The 22,400-nt window shown below is 42.9% G+C and overlaps 1 protein-coding gene across 4 annotated transcripts in view; it reads left to right on the forward strand.

Moving 5' to 3' along the window:
• Positions 1 to 5,553: 5,553 nt before the first annotated feature.
• Positions 5,554 to 22,400, forward strand: part of Kdm1a (lysine demethylase 1A) — a 52,404-nt gene continuing 35,557 nt past the window's right edge. For 2 of the 4 annotated variants that reach the window (XM_052715722.1, XM_052715724.1), the window contains exons 1-2: positions 5,554 to 6,108; positions 12,673 to 12,838. In XM_052715722.1, the coding sequence (XP_052571682.1) occupies positions 5,749 to 6,108; positions 12,673 to 12,838 (526 nt within the window). In that variant the 5' untranslated portion in view covers positions 5,554 to 5,748. The remainder of the gene's footprint in view (positions 6,109 to 12,672; positions 12,839 to 22,400) is intronic. The other 2 variants (XM_052715723.1, XM_052715725.1) reach the window with 1 other exon arrangement.

The raw sequence follows: 22,400 nt of genomic DNA on the forward strand, positions 1-22,400 counted from the left end.
GGCGGTCATATGCTTGATTTACTTTGAAAATTATACTTATGCCAGGCGGTGGTGGCACACTCCTTTAATCCTAGCACTCGGGAGGCAGAGGCAGGCAGATCTCTGTGAGTTCGAGACCAGCCTGGTCTACAGAGTGAGTTCCAGGACAGCCAGGACTGTTACACAAAGAAACACTGTCCCAAAATAGAAAAAAAAATTACACTTATTATTTGTGTATGCCTGAGTATGTGAGAACATTCCACCATGTGGGTCTCAGGGATCCAACCCAGGTTCCCAGGCTTGTCAGCAAAGCCTTTATCCACTGAGTGGCACTTTCTCCTTATTTTTGTCTTTAGTTATTTGTGTCTATGAGGAGACTAGCGAACAACTTTGGCTATCGTTCCTCAGGAGCCAGCCACCGTATTATTTTTCTAAGACAGGGTCTCGCACTGGGACTTGGGGCTCATCAGTTTGGCTTGAAGGCTGGCCAGCAAGTCCCAGGGATTCTCCTGTCTCCACCTCCCCAGTGCCGGGACCGCAAATGCACACCCCACACCTAGCTTTTCACGCATGTGCAAGGAATCTAACTCGGGTCCCCGTGCTTGCATGGTGAATACTTTACAGACAGAACCATTTCCTTAGCCCTTAATTAGCTTCTTAATGTTGATTAGTGACCTTACTCTATAAAGTTAGATACTAGCTTGCTAAGTGTGCTGGATAGTTTACATTAACTTGACATAAGCTAAAGTCATCTGAGAGGAGGGAACCTCAATTTAGAAAATGCCTCCTTAAGATCAGGCTGTAGGCAAGCCTGTAGGGAATTTTCTTTTTTTTTCTTTTCTTTCTTCTTTTTTTTTTTTTTTTTTTTAAGATTTATTTATTTATTAGGTATACAGTGTTCTGTCTGCATATATTCCTGCACGCCAGAAGAGGGCGCCAGACTCATTATAGATGGTTGTGAGCCACCCTGTGGTTGCTGGGAATTGAACTCAGGGCCTCTGGAAAAGCTAGCTGCCTCTGAGCCATCTCTCCAGCCCCAGGGAATTTTCTTAATTAGTGATTTATGGGGGAGGGACCAGCTCATTGGGTGGTGCCATCCCTGGGCTGGTGGTTCTGGGTTCTATAAGAAGGCAGGATGAACAATCCAGAGAGAACAAGCCAGTGAGCAGCACCCCTCCATGGCCTCTGCATCAGCTCCTGCCTCCAGGTTCCTGCCCTGACTGAGTTCCTGCCCTGACTTCCTTCAGTGAGGAACAGTGGTGTGGCAGCGTAAGCCAAATAAACCCTTTCCTCCCCACGACGCTTTTGGTCATGGTGTTTTATACAGCAATAGGAACTAACTAAGACACTAACTTTTTTGGTTTTGTTTTATTTTTTGAGAGAGCTCTTTCTATGCAACCAGGCTAGTCTAGAATGTGTGGCCCTCTTGCCCCAGGCTCCTGCGTGCTGGGATTACAGGCATGTGCCACCATGCCTGGCAGATGTTAACTTTTTTAAAGTGGAGAAGTTAGCTGCCCCACTTTGAGAATTCCCTGAAAGAATTGGAATAATGATCCTTTAAAAAACTTTTAAACATGATTACACCATTCTTTGTTTATTTACTTATTTATTGCAATACTGGGGATTTAACCTTGGGCCTTATGCATGCTAGGCCATTGCTTCACTATTGTGTGTGTAAGGGTGTGTGTGTGTGTGTGTGTGTGTGTGTGTGTGTGTGTGTGTGTAGGCCAGAGGTCAACTTTGGGTGTCATTCCTTGAGGCATCCACCTTGCTTTATGAGACAGGGTCTTCTCATTGACCTGCCCTCACCAATTAGGTAGACTGGATGGCCAGGGATCCCAGGAATCTGCCTGTCTCTACCTCCCCAGCACTGATTACAAGTGCACATAATTAGGTCTGTCTCTTTTACATGGGTTCTTGGGATTTGACTGCTGTGGCATGTCTTTCCTTTGCTGTGAATATGTGTAGTTCCCATTGGATAATCAATAAAGCTGTTTTGGCCTATGGGAAGAAAGCTTACAGCCAGGCAGGAAATCAAGCAGAGATACAGAAAGAAGAAGGGCGGAGTAGAGAGAGATTCGAACCCGCAGCCCAAGGAGCAAAAAGATGTCAGCAGACTAGTAATGCCACGGCCAAGTAGCAACACATAGATTAATAGAAATGGGTTGAGTTAAGTTATAAGAGCTAGCTAGAAAGAAGCTTGAGCCATAGGCCATACAGTTTGTAATTAATATAAACATCTGAGTAATTATTTTTATAAGGGGCTGTGGGACCACAGGTGGGAGAGATTCGTCTGGACCTCAGGTCCAGGCAGGATCGGAGAAACTTCCAGCTACAATTGACCATATGTCCTCAAGCTTGTACAGTAAGCACTTTACCAGAAGAATTATCTTCCCAAACCCCTCCCCACCTCTCCACCTTGCTACCCCACTGAGTTACACAATCACCTTGAATTCTGACTGAAGTCCAGGCTCACTTGCAAGCCAGTTTCAAAAGCAAGGACTTGGAGAGATAATTGTACACCCACATTCACAGCAACATTATTCATAAAAACCAAAAGATAGGCTGGGCATCGGTGGCGCACGCCTTTAGTCCCAGCACTCAGGAGCAGAGCCAGGTGAATCTCTGTGAGTTTGAGGCCAGCCTGGTCTACAGAGTGAGATCCAGGACAGGCACCAAAACTACACAGAGAAACCCTGTCCCCAAAAAAACAAAAACCCAAAAGATAAAGCCAGGTGAGGTGGCACAGCTTGTGACCCCAGGTGAAGGCAAGAGGATCAGGAGTTCAAGGCCATCCTTCACTATCCAGCAAGTTGGAGGCTAGCTTTGGGATACTAAGATCCTGTCTCAATAAAAAAAAAAGAGGGGTGTGTGTGTGTGTGTGTGTGTGTGTGTGTGTGTGTGTGTCTGCGTGTCTATGTGTATTAGTGAGGTGGCCCAGTAAACCGCAGGCATACAAACACTCACTCACACACACACACCCCTCACACACCCCTCAAATTTTAAAAAATATTTTTATTTATTTATTATATATAGTGTTCTGTCTGCAGGTATGCTTGCAAGCCAGAAGAGGGCACCAGATCTCATTACAGATGGTTGTAAGCTACCATGTGGTTGCTGGGAATTGAACTCAGGACCTTTGGAAGAGCAGCCAGTGCTTTTAACCACTGAGCCATCTCTCCAGCCCCCTTATTTATTTATTTTTAAGACAGGGTTTCTCTGTGTAACAGCCCTGGCTGTCCTGGAACTTGTAGCTGGAGAATTTTTCTCCAGCTCCCACCACCAAATCCCTCCAGTCCCAGAGCCCACTTATAAAACAAACACACAGACTCTTACATTATTTAAACTGCTTGGCCATAGCTCAGGCCTATCATTGTCTAGCTCTCACTCTTATATTCAGCCCATTTCTATTAATCTTTACTTTGCCACGTGGCTCGTGGTTTGCCGGTACTTTACATCTTCCTTGTCTTGGCGGTGGCTCCAGCTGGTCTCCCTTTCCTTCCTCCTTCCTCAATTCTCCTCTCTCCTTGTCCCGCCTATACTTCCTGCCTGGTCACTGGCCAATCAGTGCTTTATTTATATCGAGCGATATCCACAGCAGGAACTTGCTTTGTAAACCAAGCTGGTCTTGAACTCACAGAGATCTGCCTGCCTCTGCCTTCCCATTGTTGGCATTAAAGGCATGCACCACTATGCCTGACTTGAAAAGCTTTTACAAATAAGGAAAAGGAATAAGAGCTGAATGTTTGAAGCAATCAACTCTGCATAGACAAATGAACGAATAAATAAAATGTGGGGAGCTGGAGAAGTAGTTCAGCAGTAGAGTGTTTGCCTGGAGTGATGGTTAGTGTTAGAGGCAGAACCTAGACTCACCTCTGGGGGAGTGTTTTTACTATGTTGACTGAAGTGGGGAGACGGGCCTGCTCTTGGTAGCGCCTTTCCTGGAATCCTGGATTGTAGAAGATGTAGAAAGGGAGCTGAGTAGCACGTACATTCATCACTCTCTGCTTCCTGGCTATGGATGTGATGTGGCCAGCTTGCTCTAGCTCATGCTGCTGTGGCTCCCCTACCGTGATGGCGTACCTCGAACCATGAGCAAGTTCAAATTCACAGAGGCAGAAAGTAGAAGAGAGGCTTCCAGGCAGCAGACGGAAGGGAGAGTAACGTGCTTACATTTTTGGACATTATGCATTTTAGATGGGAGAGCAGGGCTTAGCTAGCATTAGGCAGCCTTTCCCACACTATCAACCCTTTCCTAAATTGCCCTCCTCTCTTCCCCACAATCTCCATTCCCTCAATACAATTCTATCACAGTCATGGATGTTGTTGACTTTGGCCAAGTTAATATACTTCACACATAAGACATATCTTGTACTGTGTTTTTTCTTGCGTAGCTTTAAAAAAAGGCCTATTTTATTCATATAGTTCAATGAGTTTCGACGGTTGCTTACACCCTGTAAACATCACCCTAGTTGCAGTTCTGAATTTCCCCCAGCAAATTCCCCCCTACTGTTTTGCTTTCAAGTTCCCCACCTTGGAAGAATTAAATAAATAAGCCACCCGTAACAGGGCCCCAGACATTAGTAGGCCCCGGGACCCTAGCACAACTGACTCCATGGTGAAAAGTACCATTCAGGCTGTAAAACTCAGCGCATAGACAGCACCATCTGCCAAAACTAAAACAAAGGCTTAATCCATCAAAGTCCATGGTTCTGGAAAATGTACTAACCTTGCTTTTTGGCTTTTGTAGTTCTACTTCTGGCTAACTGTTCTTGTTAACTGAAGTATGTCAACCCAGGAGATGGTTTTTGTGCTTAAAAGCTCACCCCGAGAAAGGCTCAGGAATACACTGGGATCCAAAAGACCCCGTAGTCGCCAGCCAGCTCATAAAGATTTTCTATTAGCTTAAACCCATGTCGGAGCAGTCTTCTCTGATGAATGCCCCCACAACACCACCCACACTCAACTTCCCATACATCTCAAGATTCCACAAATAAAACACCCACCACCACAACATTAGAAAGAACTGACAGGTAGAAGAGGTGTTATGTGCCTGGAGATGAGGGACTTGGAGAGGCATGGTGGGGAGTGTGAATGTAGACGGTATGCTTGCTGATCCAAGAAACAAAACGAACAAGGCTTGGCGGCAAGAGAGAGTTCACTTTGACTCAAACCAGGATTTCTTCATTTCTACCTATTTTATTACCATGGAAATTCGTGCACACTTCATTCCCACCCCCCACCTCACCCCCCACCCCCAAGTCCAAACTGGGCGATTATGAAGTCCCCCAGCGCCAGGGATAACCCAGGGCCATATACCTGCTAGGCAAGTGCTCTTAAGGTTGAGTAACACAGCGTAGGATAACTAAGCGATCATTAAGTCGTCCTTTCGGAGTTCCCCTGTCTCAATTAGGTGGTAAGCTCTCTGAAAGCCAGAACTCCATAATTCAACCCTTGTCCTGCAGTAAGAATGAATGGTCTTAGTTGACTCCCTACCGCAGGGGGCGCTCTACGTCGGCCTCGCGCTCGGCGCTCCGGTTCCGCTCTAGCCTCCAGGGCGCCGCTCTATGGCTGCGAGGAGGACCTGCCGGGGACAGCTGCGGCTTTTTGTCCCGACGCGGCGGGAGCGCGCAGGGCGCGTGCGCACGCGGAGGTGTCGTGCTTCTCACGGACCGTGCGAGGTGCGGTGCGGAGGGGCCAGGCGGCTGCGGACCCACGGAGCGGCAGACCGAGCGGCCCCTGCGGCCCGCGGCGGCCAGGCGGCCCGAGATGTTGTCTGGGAAGAAGGCGGCGGCGGCGGCGGCGGCGGCGGCGGCGGCGGCGGCGGCGGCGGCTGGGACGGAGGCCGGGCCCGGGGCGGCGGGCGGCGCCGAGAACGGCTCTGAGGTGGCCGCGCCAACCGCGGGCCTGGCGGGCCCCACCGACGTCGCCACGGGGCCGGCGGGCGAGCGCACTCCCCGAAAGAAGGAGCCTCCGCGGGCCTCGCCTCCCGGGGGCCTGGCCGAGCCTCCCGGGTCCGCCGGGCCTCAGGCGGGGCCCACGGCCGGGCCCGGCTCCGCGACGCCCATGGAGACGGGGATAGCCGAGACCCCGGAGGGCCGGCGGACCAGCAGGCGCAAGCGGGCGAAGGTGAGGCCAGGCCCAGCCTGGGAGTGAGGGTGGCGGGGGAGGGGAGGCCCGGCCTTTGTGCGGGGACCCGGGGTGTCGGGCACGGGAGGGTGTGACCGTGATCTTCTGACTGGGAAAGATGGCTTCCCGACGCGTTGGTCCACCTGGGTGGCTGGTGTGTACGGACATCGGGCTGCTTTTGATCTGGGTGCGTGTGGGAGCAGGAGGTGATGCTCGAGAGTCAAAGAACACGAAAAGGAAGGGTTTTTTTTTTTCTTTTGTTTTTAAAAGGTCTTGCTCTACGCCAGGTTTTTAAATTATTTTTCTCTCACAGTGCTCTTTTGGCGTAGATTTTTTAAAAAAAAAATATTATTTATTGTCTGTGTGCTAGTGGAGATCATAGGACAATTCCCCCGAGTCGGTTTTGTTTTTCCGCCATGCTCAGGAATCGAACCGCGGTTGTCAGGCTTGGCGGCAGACGCTGTCTCCAGCCTCGGGTAGACTTTACAGATGTGGAAGCAGGATGAAGAATGCACATACCAGTTGGTCACGGTGCAGATGCAAATATTAAGATTTGATAAACAGATAACCTCAGTCTCACACCTCTGTGTGCCAGATGGTGCATTTGGCACGCGGCCAACGTTTTCGTTTTGCCAAACACCACCAAACGGGTATTGTTAGCTTCATTTTAAGAATAAGTAAACTGAGGTTTACAATGTAAAAGTTTGGTGTTTTGACAAGGTGTCATTCAAAACAAAGAACCACCTGGGGCAGTGACATTGCCAAGCACACTGGTGTGGCTTTACTGCACAGACTTTGGCGTTTTCTGGAGAGATGTTTGTTTGTTTTTTTCGAGACAAAGGTTTCTCTGTGTATGTAGCTTAGGAGCCTGTCCTGGATCTCACTTTGTAGACCAGGCTGGCCTCGAACTTACAGAGATCTGCCTGCCTCTGCCTCCAGAGTGCTGAGATTAAAGGCGTGTGCCACCATTGCCCTGCTTCTGGAGAGTTCTTAATCCGATAGGGAAAACTGGAAGTACATGCGGTTATATGTTGAATGCATGAAGTAGTCTAGGGATGTAGCTCGATGGCACAGCACTTGCCTAGCATGACCCAGGCCCAGGGTTTGTGCCCACAGCACTGCAAAATAAATACATCAGTACAAGTGTTAAAGTTGTTCAGCTTAGGTGCCCTTTCCTTATACACGTTTTCTCCTGCTGTGCTCAGGAACTGAATGTGCTAGACAGGTTTTCTACCCTTTTTATATTAAAGCTATTGAAGCCCAGGTTAGCCCTGAGTTTATTTTGTGGCCTAGATAGGGCTTGAACTTGTGATCCTCCTGTGTCAACCTCCCAAGTGACTGAGATTCTAGGCCTGCCTTATTAGGCCTGGGCTTGTTTTGGTTTTGATATGACATCTTGTTATGTTGCGCAGTTTCATCTCGAACTCTGGAATGAACACATCCACCTAGGCTTCCAGAGTATCCAGGATGACAGGTGGACATCCTTGTGCCAGGCTGCTGTGTATGGTTTTTCTAAATTGGTGGGATGAGGAGCATCTTGAGAGGAATGTTTTACCAGAGAGCCCTCAGCTTCAACTACCTGCTTGAGAGATCTCATGTTCTCTGTCCAGTAAAATGAATTTGGAGGGAAGACTTTTTTCTGTGGGCTTTCATCAGAACACGGATTAGAAAGATGGAGTACTGGGGCTGGAATGGTTTCAGTCCAGATGGAAGAGAGGAAGGGGATAAGGAGGGTCAACCAAAACCAATTATGTGTGAAAATGCCATAAGGAAACCTAGCCAACATGCTTTTAAAATCCCCAAAACTAGAATCCTGTTTTTAACTTCCAAAGAAAAAGTGCATGTGGTGAAGGCAAAAGACATAAGTGGAAACACCCCTCCCAACCCCACTCCCGCCCAGTACCCAGATAATCTGAACATATTTCAATCAGCCTGCATTATTTTTTGTTGTTTTTGTGTGGGTTTTTGTTTTATTTTAGAGGCATTAAAAAGCACAGAGGTTGATGACTTCAACCCTTAGAAATGAAACAAGGCAGAGCCCAGTAGGGTTCCGTTTTATCAATTCAGTTGAAAGTGTGGCCAGAAACGGATTTGAGATCATTCATGTGCCAATGTTGTTTTTTAAATATGTATTCATAAGATAAATCAGCACCACAGTCAGTGTAGAACATTTTCACTGTTTCCCCACCTCCAACCCCTGGCAGCTATTAGTCTACTTTCTGACTCGATGGAGTTGCTTATTCTGAACATTCCGTATGGCGTCTCAGGATATGTGCCTCTGTATTTTTGCCATTAGTACGGGTTTGTCATTTGTCCATTTGATGGACATTTGGGAGGGGGCGGGGAGTCTCTACTTTTTTGCTGTTATGTATAATTTAGCTGTGATGTACAACATGTAAGCATAAGTTTTCAAGTCTTGTAGTACCTGGGATTATAATTGCTGAGTCACGTGTGAATTCTGCTTTTCTTTGATGAGGAAATGGTACCAAATGTTTTCCTAAAGTAGCAGCTACAGTTTCACCTTTTCGTCGGCATGTGTGTGCGTTCATTTTCTCCATATCTTTGTATTTAGCATTGTCTGTCTTTCACTATAGCCGTCTTTGTGGGTCTGAAATGGCATCTCATTGTACTTTGATATGCATTTCCTTAATGGCTAATGATGTTGAACATGGTTGGGGTCGGCTTGTTTTTGTTTTCTTTTTTGTTTTTGTTTTTCAAGATAGGGTTTCTTTGTGTAGTCCTGGTGGTCCTGGAACTCACACTGTAGATTAGACTGGCCTCAAACTCAGAGATCTGCCTCTATTGTCTCCCAAGTGCTGGGATTAAAGGCATGTGCCACCTCCACCCCTTTGCCTTTTTTTTTTTTTTTTTTTTTTTTTTTTTGGTTTTTCGAGACAGGGTTTCTCTGTGTAGCTTTGCGCCTTTCCTGGGACTCACTTGGTAGCCCAGGCTGGCCTCGAACTCACAGAGATCCGCCTGGCTCTGCCTCCCGAGTGCTGGGATTAAAGGCGTGCGCCACCACTGCCCCCCATTGCCTTTTGTATGTGAGATACCTTTTTTGTTGTTTTTGTTTTTCAAGACAGGGTGTGGTGATATTATGTCCCCCAATATATTGTCCACTTTAATAAACTTATCTGGGGTCAGAGAATAGAACAGCCGCTAGATAGACATAGAGGCCAGAAAATGGTGGCACACACACCTTTAATCCTAGCATTCCAAAGGCAGAGATCCATGTGGATCTCTGTGAGTTCAAAGCCACACTGGAAACAGCCAGGCATGGTGATCATGCCTTTAATCCCAGGAAGTGATGGCAGGAAGCAGAAAGGTATATAAGGCATGAAAACCAGCTTTTAGGCTTTTAGCAGCAATTCAGCTGAGATCTATTTGGATAAGGACACAGAGGCTTCCAGTTTGAGGAAACAGGATCAGCTGAGAAGTTGGCAAGGTGAGATTAGCTGTGGCCTGTTCTGTTTCTCTGATCTTTCAGCGTTCACCCCAATACCTGGCTCCAGGTTTGTTTTTATTAATAAGACCTTTTAAGATTCCTGCTACAACAGGGTTTCTCTGTGTAGTTTTGGTCCCTGTCCTGGATCTTGCTCTGTAGACCAGGCTGGCCTCGAACTCACAGAGATCTGCCTGGCTCTGCCTCCTGAGTGCTGGGATTTAAGGCGTGAGCCACCATTGCCCAGCTCATTTTTTTTTTTTAAAGGACAGTTTAGGCTGGTCTTAAACTCGGTATGTAGTTGAGGATGACCTTGAGTTTCTGATCCACCTGCCTCCATCTTTAGTACAGTGCTGTGATTACTGGTACGTGTCACTTATACCCAGTTTTATTTGGCACTGGGAATCAAACCCAGGGCATGCTTTGTGCTAGGCAGGCACTCTACTAACTGAGTCACATTCCCCAGCTCTACCTAGTCACATTCTTGGCTCTTTTTTTTTAATGGGTTTTTAAATAGTTTTATAGCAAGATTTATTTATTTATTTATTTTTTAGTTTAAAAAGTTTTAAACTTTGATGAGGTCCAATTTATGTTTTCTCCTTGTTCCACTGCTCCCAGTGTTACACCTAAGGAATGTCTTTCTGTTCCATCATTTTGTCCTTTGATGTAGTTTTCTACCCATATGTCACTAACACACTGTTCTGGTTATTGTGGTTTTGAAAAACATTTTTGAAATCAAGATTTGTGAACTCTGTGAACTCTTCAGTTTTGTTCTTTTTCAAGATCATATTGTTTTCATAGGAATTGTAGAACTACTTTATTACATTCTTTTAAAAAAAATTCTCACCAGGCAATGGTGGCGCACGCCTTTAATCCCGAAAAACCAAAAAAAAAGAAAAGGAAATTTCTCGAGGGTGTGTGTGTGTGTGTGTGTGTGTGTGTGTGTGTGTACACACGAGCCTGTGCTTACGTGTTCATGTTTGTGCGTGCGGGTGCATGGTATGTATGTATGTTTATGTTTGTATAGAGGTAGAGGTTGATCAGTTGTCCTCCTCAGTCATTTCTCTGAATTATTATTTTTAAAGATTTATTTATTTATTATGTATATAGTATTCTGCCTGCATGTACGCCTGCATGCCAGAAGAGGGCACCAGATCTCATTGTAGATGGTTGTGAGCCACCATGTGGTTGCTGGGAATTGAACTCAGGACCTCTGGAAGAGCAGCCAATGCTCTTAACCTCTGCTCCATCTCTCCAGCTCCTCTCTGAATTATTTTTAATCTAGGCTCTTTCTCTTTCTTTGAGCCTGGAGCTCACTGATTTGCCCAGATGACTGCAAGCCTCCAAGATTCTCCTTTTTCTGAATGTTACTGACTAAGCCATTGTCTTTGTAATTCTCTTGGGCTTAATTCCTGTTTTTCCTTCTCGATTAGCTTTTTTTTCTTTTGTACGTGCATATGTGTAGCTAGTGTGTGTGTGCTTATGTTTGCGTGCATGTGGAGGTTGGTATAGAGTGTTTTTCTTAATCACTTTCCACTGAGGCAGGGTTTCTGACTGAACCCCAAACTTTTGTGGTTTGGCTTGTCTGTCTTACTCCAAGGATCCCTGTGTCTCCTGAGCACTAGGATTACATGTGGGCCGCCACTCCTGACAGCCTTTTATGTGGGTGCTGGGGACTGTGGTCTTCATTTCTGTTTACTCTTTGTGCATTTGTCCCAGGAGTCATCTTCCCAGCCTGTGATCACTTCTTAAACTTTCAAAAGAAACATGAGATATGTTTATTTTGGGGACAGTAAGAAGCAAGGATGTGGGGCTAGAGATGGCTCAGTGATTAAGAGCCCTGGCTGTTCTTCCAGAGGACCTGGGTTTGATTCCCAGTACCCACATGGTGACTCACAACCATCTGATCCAGGGGATCCAATGCTCTCTTCTGGTCTATGTGGACACTGTATGCATGTGGTGCACAGAAACACTCGGATGTTAAAACGGCCATAGCAAAAAAAAAAAAAATGCAAAAAAAGTAGCAGCAAAGAGGTCAGAAATTTTAGCCATTCATAGCCAGACTTGGGAACTAGTGTAAATCATAGCTTCAGTGGATGATTATCCGTTTAAAGAATAAAAGGTAAGCTGATGAGTGTGGCCAGCGTTGTGGGGGAAGTGGAAACAGGAGGCTCTCCAAGGCTTATTGACTGCTAGACAAGCTCCAGGTTCAGTGAGAGACCCTGTCTCAAGGGAAGAAAGCGGAGAGTAATAGAACAGGGCATCCATTTTTCTCCTTTGGGCTTAGAATGTGCAGTAGTACATACACCACACAGAATTTTTTAAAAAAGAAGCTGAGGCCAGTTTACACAGGCTTTGCTTTAAGAGTTTTGAGATGTATACAGACAATATAGCAGTTTTGTTGCTTGGAGATTTGTCTAATGTGGGATTGTCTCTTTTAAAATAGCATGAAATTACATAATCAAAATTAGGTTGAAGTTTTGTAAAGGTGTTACTGAAGATGGCAGGGTCAATGCCTAGGCTCTGGCAGTAGAACTAACCAACTAGGCTGGGCCATCTGTCCTCAGTATTTATTTGTCAATTTAAAGAGACAAATAATAGCAAAAGTCGGGGGGGTGGGGGGAAAGATACTCAAAGTAGCCACAGTGGGAAGAGAAACTAATGCCTGAGCTACATCATCAGTCTTGAATATTCTAAGACAAGATATTTTGATGTAGGCTGCCCATGAAATTGTTGGTTAGCCTTGAACCTGGGTTCAAGAACCTGGGTGCTAGAATTATAGGCATATATCATCATATCTTGTGCACTAGTTAACTGTATTTTTGGATGAGGGCTATTTTAATTGAAACTTTAGTGTGTGAGCATGATAATATACACACTGAAAAAAACTTGAAAGAGAGCTTGAGTTAGAGATATGTGACCAGCATTATGATGTAAGTTACAGATTGGAGTAAACCTAAACTGACACTATATTCTTCCTTGAGGCCTTCTGTCTTTAATAACTAAGTTGGCTAGATCCTTGTGAAGTTTGAAATCAATTAATTTCCCTTAATGGTTCCAAATAGAGTCCCTGATTGAAATTCTCATTGTATTTAGTTTTTTCTGGTATAATCTCCACATAGGTAGAATACAGAGAAATGGATGAAAGCTTGGCCAACCTCTCAGAAGATGAGTATTATTCAGAAGAAGAGAGAAATGCCAAAGCAGAGAAGGAAAAGAAGCTTCCCCCACCACCTCCTCAAGCTCCACCTGAGGAAGAAAATGAAAGTGAACCAGAAGAGCCATCTGGTGAGTTGTGACCAACCATGATTTGCTTTATCTTAGAAATAAGAATCAATTGTTTGTTCCTATCTTGCGGTGTTATTTATGTCTTCATCTTTGGCTTATATTCTGATTCTGGGGCTCTTTGCTGTGTGTCTTTTTATGTGTGTGTATACATGTATGTATGGGTACGTGTATACATAGTGCTGCTGATAATTGTTTTGTGCATATATGAAGAAAATGAAGGATGGTGATAGATAATGGTAGTGTATGTCGGCTAGAATTAGGAGAAAATAAATGGCTAGAGAAAACACAGAATGTCAAGTCCACAGAGTCAGTCCTGTCGGCAACAGTTGACTTCACAGTTTTGGTTTTGGTTTTTTAGTGTTATTGTTTTTGTTTTTATTTATACATACTTGTTAGTAAAAACTTTTTTTTTTTTTTTTTTTTTTTTTGGTTTTTCGAGACAGGGTTTCTCTGTGTAGCTTTGCGCCTTTCCTGGAACTCACTTTGTAGACCAGGCTGGCCTCGAACTCACAGAGATCCGCCTGACTCTGCCTCCCGAGTGCTGGGATTAAAGGCGTGCGCCACCACCGCCTGGCCAGTAAAAACTTTTTTTCCTGATGAACATATATAAAAAATTCTGAAGCTAAAAGGACCAGGCCTAAGATTTTGTAATTTTTATTATTGAGCTTTCTAGTCAGAGGAATGGTATAAGAAAAGACCGTGGGGCTGGGGAGATGTTCAGTCAGTTAAGGACTCAATCCCCAACACCTGCGTAAAAGTTGAGTGTGGTAGCACGGCCCTGTAATAGCAGTGTGAGGAGGCAGAGACATGATGGCCGTTGAGGTGTGTTGGCCAGCCAGCCTAGCTGAATCTGCCAGCTCCAGGATCAGTGAGACTGTCTTAGAAAATAAGATGGAGAGGGACTGAGGAAGCCTGGCACCGTTGAACTCTGGCATCTTTATGCCCACTCACACACACACCAAAGAGAAAAGGCCATGAAGAGACACTGATTGCACTTAAGCTTCCTTAGCCCGTGAAACAATGATTGGGATATATATATCATTACAAGCTTCAGACAGCCTTTAAAGAACTCGGATCTGTTGTCCGCCTTGAGCCCTAGCTTTCTGAGGATATCCTAACCAGTTCTGGCTTGTTTTGGAGAGACAGTATAAAACAAGAGTCTTAATTAATATTTTGTGTTTTTTGCCCTGAATAACATTTCATTAGCTCATTTTGACTTTGGAAAATTATAGCGTTCCTCTCCTTGAAATGACTTTTTAAATTTCTGTTAGCTGCCCATACTTCACCAGTTCTTTTACTCCTGTACCCTTAAAATAGGAGGCTTATTTCGGGTCACATCTGCTCTCTCTTGTATTTCTTTTAGAGTTAACCAGATTAAAACTCATTCTGACAACTTTTAGCTTTGGACATAGCATCTTTTTATTTTTTTATCCTGGATGTTTCTCCTCTTTGGTGTCATTTTAAATGACTAGAACTGAAGTATTTTTCTAAAGCCTACTATTAATGCTGGTACTCCACTTGAGAGTATTAGAAATCAATTGTTAATGTAAAGTTAGGTTTAGAGCTTAAATTCTGACTAAAGCTCTTAAAAATAATGTATAATTGAAATAAAATATTATAAAAATACTTTCTAAAAAAGAGAAAGATTAAATTCTAAATTCATTTCATTCCAGTTTCCAGGGGTTTTCCTAAGACTTTCTTAAAATAATTTGTCAGGCAGCTCATTATTGGAAGGCTTCTAGTCTGGTGCCTTACATTTGCACATGCCTCTTGAGAGAGCAGAGCCTTCTCTGTACCTCAGCAACACCTTCTCATTGTTGCATTTTCTTCCCGCCCTTCCCAAATCTTGTATTTAGCTTTCTTTGTTTAATCTGCATCTCCCTGTCTTCTTTTCATGCTTCCTAATATAGTCTTTTTGATTCTTATCTATAGCCGGAAGTTTTCCTGTGTCCCGCCTGGCCCATAGTAGCTTATAAAATAAACACAGAGGCTTATATTAATTACAAATTGTTTGGCCTATGGCTCAGGATTCTTGCTAGCTAGCTCTTTCATCTTAAATTAACTCATTTCTATTAATCTGTGTTTTGCCACGGCCATGGCATTACTGGTCTGCTGACATGTTGCTCCTTGGGTGGAGGGCTAGCGTCTGCTCTGACTCTGCCCTCTTCTCCCTGTCTCTCTCTTGGATTTCACTCCTGGCTCTTATCCTGCCTTACCATGGACCAAAACAGCTTCGTTAGCCAATGGTAGCAACACGTATTCACAGCGTATAGAAAGACCATCCCAAGCACTTACCTTTTTCCTCTGTCTTTGCTGGGCACTTGCTGTTGAAATGCTTGCTATAGCTCATGAGGCTACAGAGTCTCAACTTAAGAGTTCTTAAGTATTGTACAGTGATGATCTGATATGTCAGAGGTTGTTTTTTGGTGTGGTATTCTGTGGTCCCAGTAGATAAGATTTATCTTAAGTACCAACTTGATATATACTTTCTCTGTCCTTTAAAAACATAAACTAAGTCTTGGTTTTTATGTGTTTTTGTATGAGTTTTATTACATACATAGCAGGCCCTGGTCCTACAAAATGTGTTTTGAAGGGATTTGGGATTGGAGGCACTGTCTTTACTCCATTATGTTGCAGTAATCCAGTGCTTTAGCATAAAGAAGGTGTCTTAGTATTTTTGAGAAAGGTAGGTTTTAAGTTAAGAAAATAACTGGAAGTTATGTTTTAATGTTTTAAGTGTTGCTTGCTTAATTTTATTTTTACCTACTTTTATATTTGTTTACACAATTTTGCTTTGCTTTCTAAAGTGTTCATTTGAGGGGGAAGGCTTTGTTATTTATAGAAGCCCAAGGTGTTCCAAAGATTGATCAAATGATATAATTGGAGAAGTTCCTTTAGATGAGAATTGGATAAGGAAGTCAGAGAGCAGATTGGAGCCTGGCTTGACTGGTAGTCTGGTTGGAGGTAGTATCCAAGTTACTTTGTTTTTGCAGAACTGGGATCTAAGCCAGGGCCTCCCCTAGCCAGAACTGTGTTCTACAAGTTCTTCACTGGCATTTCCTCAGTCTCTCACTGAGGTCCTTTAGAGTACGAACGAGGGTAGTACTGAGTTATTTGTTGTAGAGAAGTCAGTCTGTAGAGGGAACTAAAAGCATAGAGAGGAACATTGGAGAGAGAAAGGTTTTAGGAGAGTTGATTTGTAATGGGATGCCTTTCTCATACTAAGTGATACTTCATCCAGCCCCCATAGTTCATTTTTAAAAGTGAAAATAAGAGATATTTTATTTGTTTCATGTTGTTTGATTAAATTTAATTTATTGGGAGGAAGTTCTCTATTTGGACATAAACATTGCCCCCCTCCCAATTTTTGACATTGCACTGTGGCAATTGTAGTCCTTCCTGTTAAGAGCATATGGGTAAATACAGATTTTTTTTTTTTTTTTAGGCAGAGTTTCTCTGTGTAGCAGTCCTGACTGTCCAGGAACTTGCTTTGTAGACCAAGCTGACTTTGAACTCACTGAGATCCACCTACCTCACCTCCCAAGTGCTGGGACGAAAGGCGTGTGCCACTACCGCCCAGCTTTCAGATTTTTAAATATTAACTGTTGTTTGTATTTAAAGCTTATATTATTTTGTTTTCCATGTTGTTTATATTTGGTTTAACAACTGATAGTTGTGTTTCATTTCCCAGTATCTTTTCTGTGAAGATTAAGCTTTGTTTTTGTGATTGGAAGCAAACTGCCTTTGGGTCGTATGTATTGGTTAACAGTGGAGCTTCTGTAATAGAAAACCTCATTCAGTTGACCTTCACCTGCCCCTGGGTTGATCTAGTAGAAATGCACTTTATTTGGAGCTTGCCTCAGCTTGTCTCATGTACTTCAGATCATCCCTTGGTGTTGTTCAGGCTTTACCCTGTTAGCTGCTCTGCTGCTACTAAGCCTTTGTGTACAAAAGTCTCACTTGTCCCATTCCACTGCCTTACTATGCTGACTTTATATTTTCAGTAGAGTACTCTGCTTTAGGAATATAATATTCTGTTTTGATAATAGAATATAAGTAGCTTTATTGTGCATAGTTTGAGACATTTAAGAAGACATACTTCAAAATAATAAGCAAAAGCACATTGAAAATGGGCCATTAGATGCTTTTCCGAGGCTTCTTCAAGTTAATGTGTGTGAGCTGTTTTCACAGAGGCTCTGCTTAAACAACTGCTCAGTTCTCAAATTAGTTTTATTAGATGGTTAGTGGATTGGCAGTTATAATCAATCTGTTAAGTATGGAAAGAATATTCTATCTTATTTACATTCTTTTTTTAAGCCAGGTAAAGATCTCTTTGCAGTAGAATCAGTTCTTTTGTACTTGGGGAATTTGTGTTTTGGGGGGAGACTGTTAAATTAGCAAAATTCATTTATGTCATAATTGGTATAACAAAATTTTTGTGTGCTTTAAGTAATTTGGGGACCCTTGGAATAAACTGTCGGCTTAAAAGTATCTTAATTCACTTTGGATTGGAAAGTGTAGTTCAGTGGTAGAGCATTTGCCTAGCATAACATAAGGCTCTGGGTTTGCTCCCCAGAACTGCCAACCCTGTCCCCCCCAAAACAACAACAACAAACTAAAACAAAAAAACCCTCTAAAACAAAACACACATAAAAGGATATCCAGGAGCTAGGGAGATGGTTCAGTCAGTAAAACGCTTGCCTTGGAAGCATGAGGACCCGAGTTCAGGTCCCAGACAACCCGGGTGCAGCGGTTTATGTCTGTAATCCCAGCACTGGAGAAGCAAAGACAGGATTCCTGGGGCTTGCCAGCAGTCCAGATGAATCAGCAAGTTCCAGGTTCAGTGAGACACAAAATAAGGTGAAGACTGCTGGGATAGTGATAGATGCCTTTAATCCCAGCACTCTGCAAGGTAGAGCCATGTGGATCTCAGTGAATTCAAGGCTAGCCAGGGCTGAAAAGTGATGAAACTCACCCAACCACCCCCACCCCAAAAAGAGGAGGAAGAGAGGAAGAGAACAGTTGAGGATGATGCACATATGCACATACACCCAAAAATAAATTAAAAAGTATACCCAACCTGGATTAGTAAAAATACTAAGTAATCCAAAAAATAAGTATAGGAAAGAGAGGAGTAGAATTTAATTTGTTTCAGTGACATTGGATCAGAAATTCTATTATAATGAAACTATGTGACAAAATGGATAAATATTTGATTAATTCATTATTCGGTGTGACAAAAATCTAAAAGGTGGAATCTTTTGTATTGTGGGTTTTGGAGGTGGGGGCTTTGAGGACAATTTGTGGAACCTTCTACCATGTAGGGCCAGGGATTGAACTCAGATTGTTCGGCTTGGCAACAAATGCCTTTACCCAGTGAGCCATCTCTCTGGCCCTGGAGAAGAGCTTGGTTTGTAACAGGACCTCATATAGCCCAAGCTCATTTTGGTTTCACTGTGTTGAGGCCAAGGTTGAACTCATGATCCTCCTGCCTGTACTCCCAAGGGCTGGAATTATAGGCATACATTATCAGACTCAGCTGGTTTTCTTTACTTTAAAAGAAAAGGAGAAGCCGGGCGGTGGTGGTGCTCGCCTTTAATCCCAGCACTCGGGAGGCAGAGGCAGGCGGATCTCTGTGAGTTCGAGGCCAGCCTGGTCTACAAAGTGAGTTCCAGGAAAGGCACAAAGCTACACAGAGAAACCCTGTCTTGAAAAACCAAAAAAAAAAAAAAAAAAAAAGGAGAAAACAGAGGCCAGTGAGATAGCTCATTGGATAAATTTCCTTGCTGTCTGTGTAAGCCTGATGTGATGACCTGGTGTAGACCTACCTGGTCTATGATAGTGAGTTCCAGGACAGCCAGAACTATGTGGAAAGACCCTGTCTTTAAAAAAACAAAAAAACCCTAGAGAGATTTGGAAGCTTAAAGTGTAGGGAGTACAGGATTGGTATGTAATACAGAGGCGGAACTTTTGAAAAGTAAAATGGAGCTGGAAGGTGGTCCATGCCTTTAATCACAGAATTCAGAGGAAGAGGCAGGTGGATCTCTTTGAATTCCACGCCAGCATGATCTATATAGTGAGTTCAGGACAACCAGGGCTACATAGAAACACCCTGTTTCAAAAACAAAACAAACAAAAGCATTTAAGGGGCTGGAAATAAGGGCTCCTTCTGCTCTGCCATGACCTTCAGTGAATCTCTGAGTCTGAGGCCAACCTGTCCACAAAGCCAGTTCCAGGACAGCCAGGGCTACACAGAGAAACCTTGTCTTAAAAAACCAAACCAAAACAAAAAGGTAAAATAGAGAAATTCTCTCACTAAATAAGATTCCTCCAAATGCAGTAGTTCTTTATTCACTTTATTCATCACACAACTAATTGTACAATTGTGGTCCTTTGTTGCAGGTGTGGTTCTGGAGTCTAAGAATTCAAAAATAAGACTAGATCCTCCACCACAGTATTCAGTCCAAAGGACTACAGATACTAGCAGCTGGCTTGGCTGTAGGAGTGAAGCGGGCGGCACAATAAAAATATTGAAGGAAAAGTGTAGCGAGAATCCAGGAGTTCATTTTATTTTCTTTCTAAAGTGGTAGATGAAATTGTATGAAATTATTTCTATCAGATATGTGTATAATCTTTTGAAGTAATATTTTGTGTATTTGTAGAGTGTTAACATCTATCGAGGTAATATATATATTACCTTGATGAGATCATTTTTAGGAGACTACCTTGCACCTACTCTTGGTATTTTTCAAGACTACACAGCTTTATTGTTATTTACTGTAGTCATCATGTTGTGTCATAGATTTTGGGGGTTTGTTTTTTGTTTTTCATGGCAGGGTTTCTCTGTGTAGCCTTGGCTGTCCTGGAACTTGTTCTGTAGACCAGGCTGGCCTCAAACTCACAGAGATCCACCTGTATCCACCTCCCAAGTTCTGGGATTAAAGGCATGCACCACAACTTCCTGACTGTTCCATAGGTCTTTTAGAAAGTGTTTGCAAATTAATGTTTCTGCCCCAGATTGGATTTTAGAAATTTTATATTAAACATGAAGAACTGATGTTAGTTTTTTTTGTGAAGTAGTTTTAGATTCTTGATTTTGAACTGTTAATTGCTTTTGACTAGTAAGAAGAACCATCGAATCCTATGTTTGGCCTTAGAGAGATTGCCCTACTTTCTTAATGAATGGGTTCATTTACTTGTTTATTTCGTTTTGATTTTTCAAAATAATAATAATTTTAGCTAATAGTTTTAGCTGAGCAACTTTATTGTTATGACTTTGACTTCTCTTTGCTACCATAATTTATTTGGTCTGATCACATGGTAATACAACAATGGGGTAATTTGTCTGAGGATTTTCCTCATTTGCCAAATGGGGCTTTCTGTGAAGAATCCATTGGGAAAATGTAAACTCTACTATTATGTATGAACATGTTGTATTAAATATACAGTTGAACTAGGACCAGGACAAATCGATAAAAAATGAGGTCAGCTTATAGCCTTCATAGATTTTTTTTAGAAACTGGAAAGTCATTTTTAGTACTTCATTGTCAAATATGTGCAACTATGAAGTAGAATAGAAAGCATCTAGTATGAAATGTTACAGTGGTATTTTTAATAGTGGCCAGAATAAAGTTTGATATTGTCCATTTTAAAACAGGTAAATAAGAAAAGTAGGCTTGGTTTTTTACTGCTCAGACACACCTGAAGCTTGTAGCTAGGCAATATAACAGGATCTTATATGTTTTCTTTGGAACATTTTGAAAACCTATACTATGAATCAAGACTTTGCACAAAAATAGGGAACAGGAAAATCCCTCCTGTGGAATGTGGGTAAATAGTGTGTGAAAACAGTCTTTCTGTTGGTTTCTGGAAGGTTTGCTTTCCTCAGCAGCTTTCTGTGGATGGACTTCTTACTTTGTCTCCATGGTCTCTGATGCTTCTGACTTGTCGTCCTTCTGGCATCATGAAGTTCCAGGCAGATCCTGCTTTCAGCAGAACCCCTTCTTAGTTCTAGACATTGTGAAAGTTGCTTGTTTTAGCTCACTTTTTCTTTTCTTTTTTCTTTTTTTTTTTTGGTTTTTCGAGACAGGGTTTCTCTGTGTAGCTTTGCGCCTCTCCTGGAACTCACTCGGTAGCCCAGGCTGGCCTCAAACTCACAGAGATCCGCCTGGCTCTGCCTCCCGAGTGCTGGGATTAAAGGCGTGCGCCACCACCGCCCGGCTTAGCTCACTTTTTCAATGATGGTGTAACTTTGGGATTGCTATTCCATTGAAACCCATGGATTTTATTGATATTGTTACTCAAATACTGACCATCATTAACAGTGTTAAAAGACCTCTAGTGTGCTTGAAGATTCTGGTTATTTTTGGCTGCCTCTGTGAACCTAGTTTACTTTGTTTTGCATTTATTCTAACAAGCATAGATCATTTATTCTGCACAAAATTGGGTCAAATAGGTAATAGGAAAGAACTGTATTGAGTTTATTTAATGATGCTTTAGATTACTTTTACTATTTTTTATTTATATGTATGAGTGTGTGTGTGTGTGTGTCTCTCTTTCTGTATACACATGTATATTTGGTTGCCTGAAGGCCAGAAGAGGGTATCTGATCTCCTGTAACTGGAGTTACAGACAATTGTGAGTCACTTAATGTGGGAGCCCTTATCTTTAGCCTCTTGAATGTTTTTTTGTTTGCGCTTGTTTTCGTTGTCGGGTTTTTGTTTTGTTGTTTATTTGCTTGAGGTTTTTTTGTTTTTTTTTTGGTGTGGGGTGCGCGTGCGTGCGTGCATGCGTGTGTGTGTGTGTGTGTGTGTGTGTGTGTGTGTGTGTGTGTGTGTGTGCGCGCGTTTTAAGACAGGGCCTTTCTATGTAGCCCTGGCTGACCTGGAACTCACTATGTAGACCAGGCTGGCCTGGAATTCAACCAGCCTCTGCTGGGATTGAAGGCATGCCACCACCATGCCCAACTTTTGAACGGTGTTTTAAAAGTCATTTCTTAAAATGGAGATAGCAGAAATTTAATACAAAGTAGTGATAATCATTCTCAATTTTTCTTTTTACATTTTTATTTATTTTATGTGCATGTACCTATATGGCACAGAACAGGTCAGTCCACCATGTGGGTCCCTTAGCTCAAATGGAGGTCATCACATGTGGCAGCAAGTGCCTTTACTCACCAAGCTGTCTTTCTGGTCCACTTTAATTTTTAACCTTTTGTTTGGTTATTGTCTCTCTTAACTGGTTTGCTTTTGAAGTTATGGCTTTGATTACTCTCCTAAGATCAATCACATTTATTTAGCTCAAACTTGCTGAGCCTCTTTCTACCTCCATGTAGTTTTAAAATCTTTAGAGTCATTGTTCCTTCTATGTTATGTTCTTTAATTTTCAGCCATCTTTAGAATATTTCCGTTTCAGCTTTATCTCTTTCCATTTTATCTATTGCCTTACCATTCTCATGAATTAAAAGGGAATAATCTTTAAAATCCTTTATCCTTTCTATGCCCTCCTATGCACAGCCTTTTTGATTTAAGTCTTGTCCACTTACTCATTTGTTGCAAGTTAT

The sequence above is a fragment of the Peromyscus californicus genome, unplaced genomic scaffold (assembly GCF_007827085.1).
Source record: "Peromyscus californicus insignis strain IS unplaced genomic scaffold, ASM782708v3 Scaffold_5__1_contigs__length_169319896, whole genome shotgun sequence".
Taxonomy (NCBI): domain Eukaryota; kingdom Metazoa; phylum Chordata; class Mammalia; order Rodentia; family Cricetidae; genus Peromyscus; species Peromyscus californicus.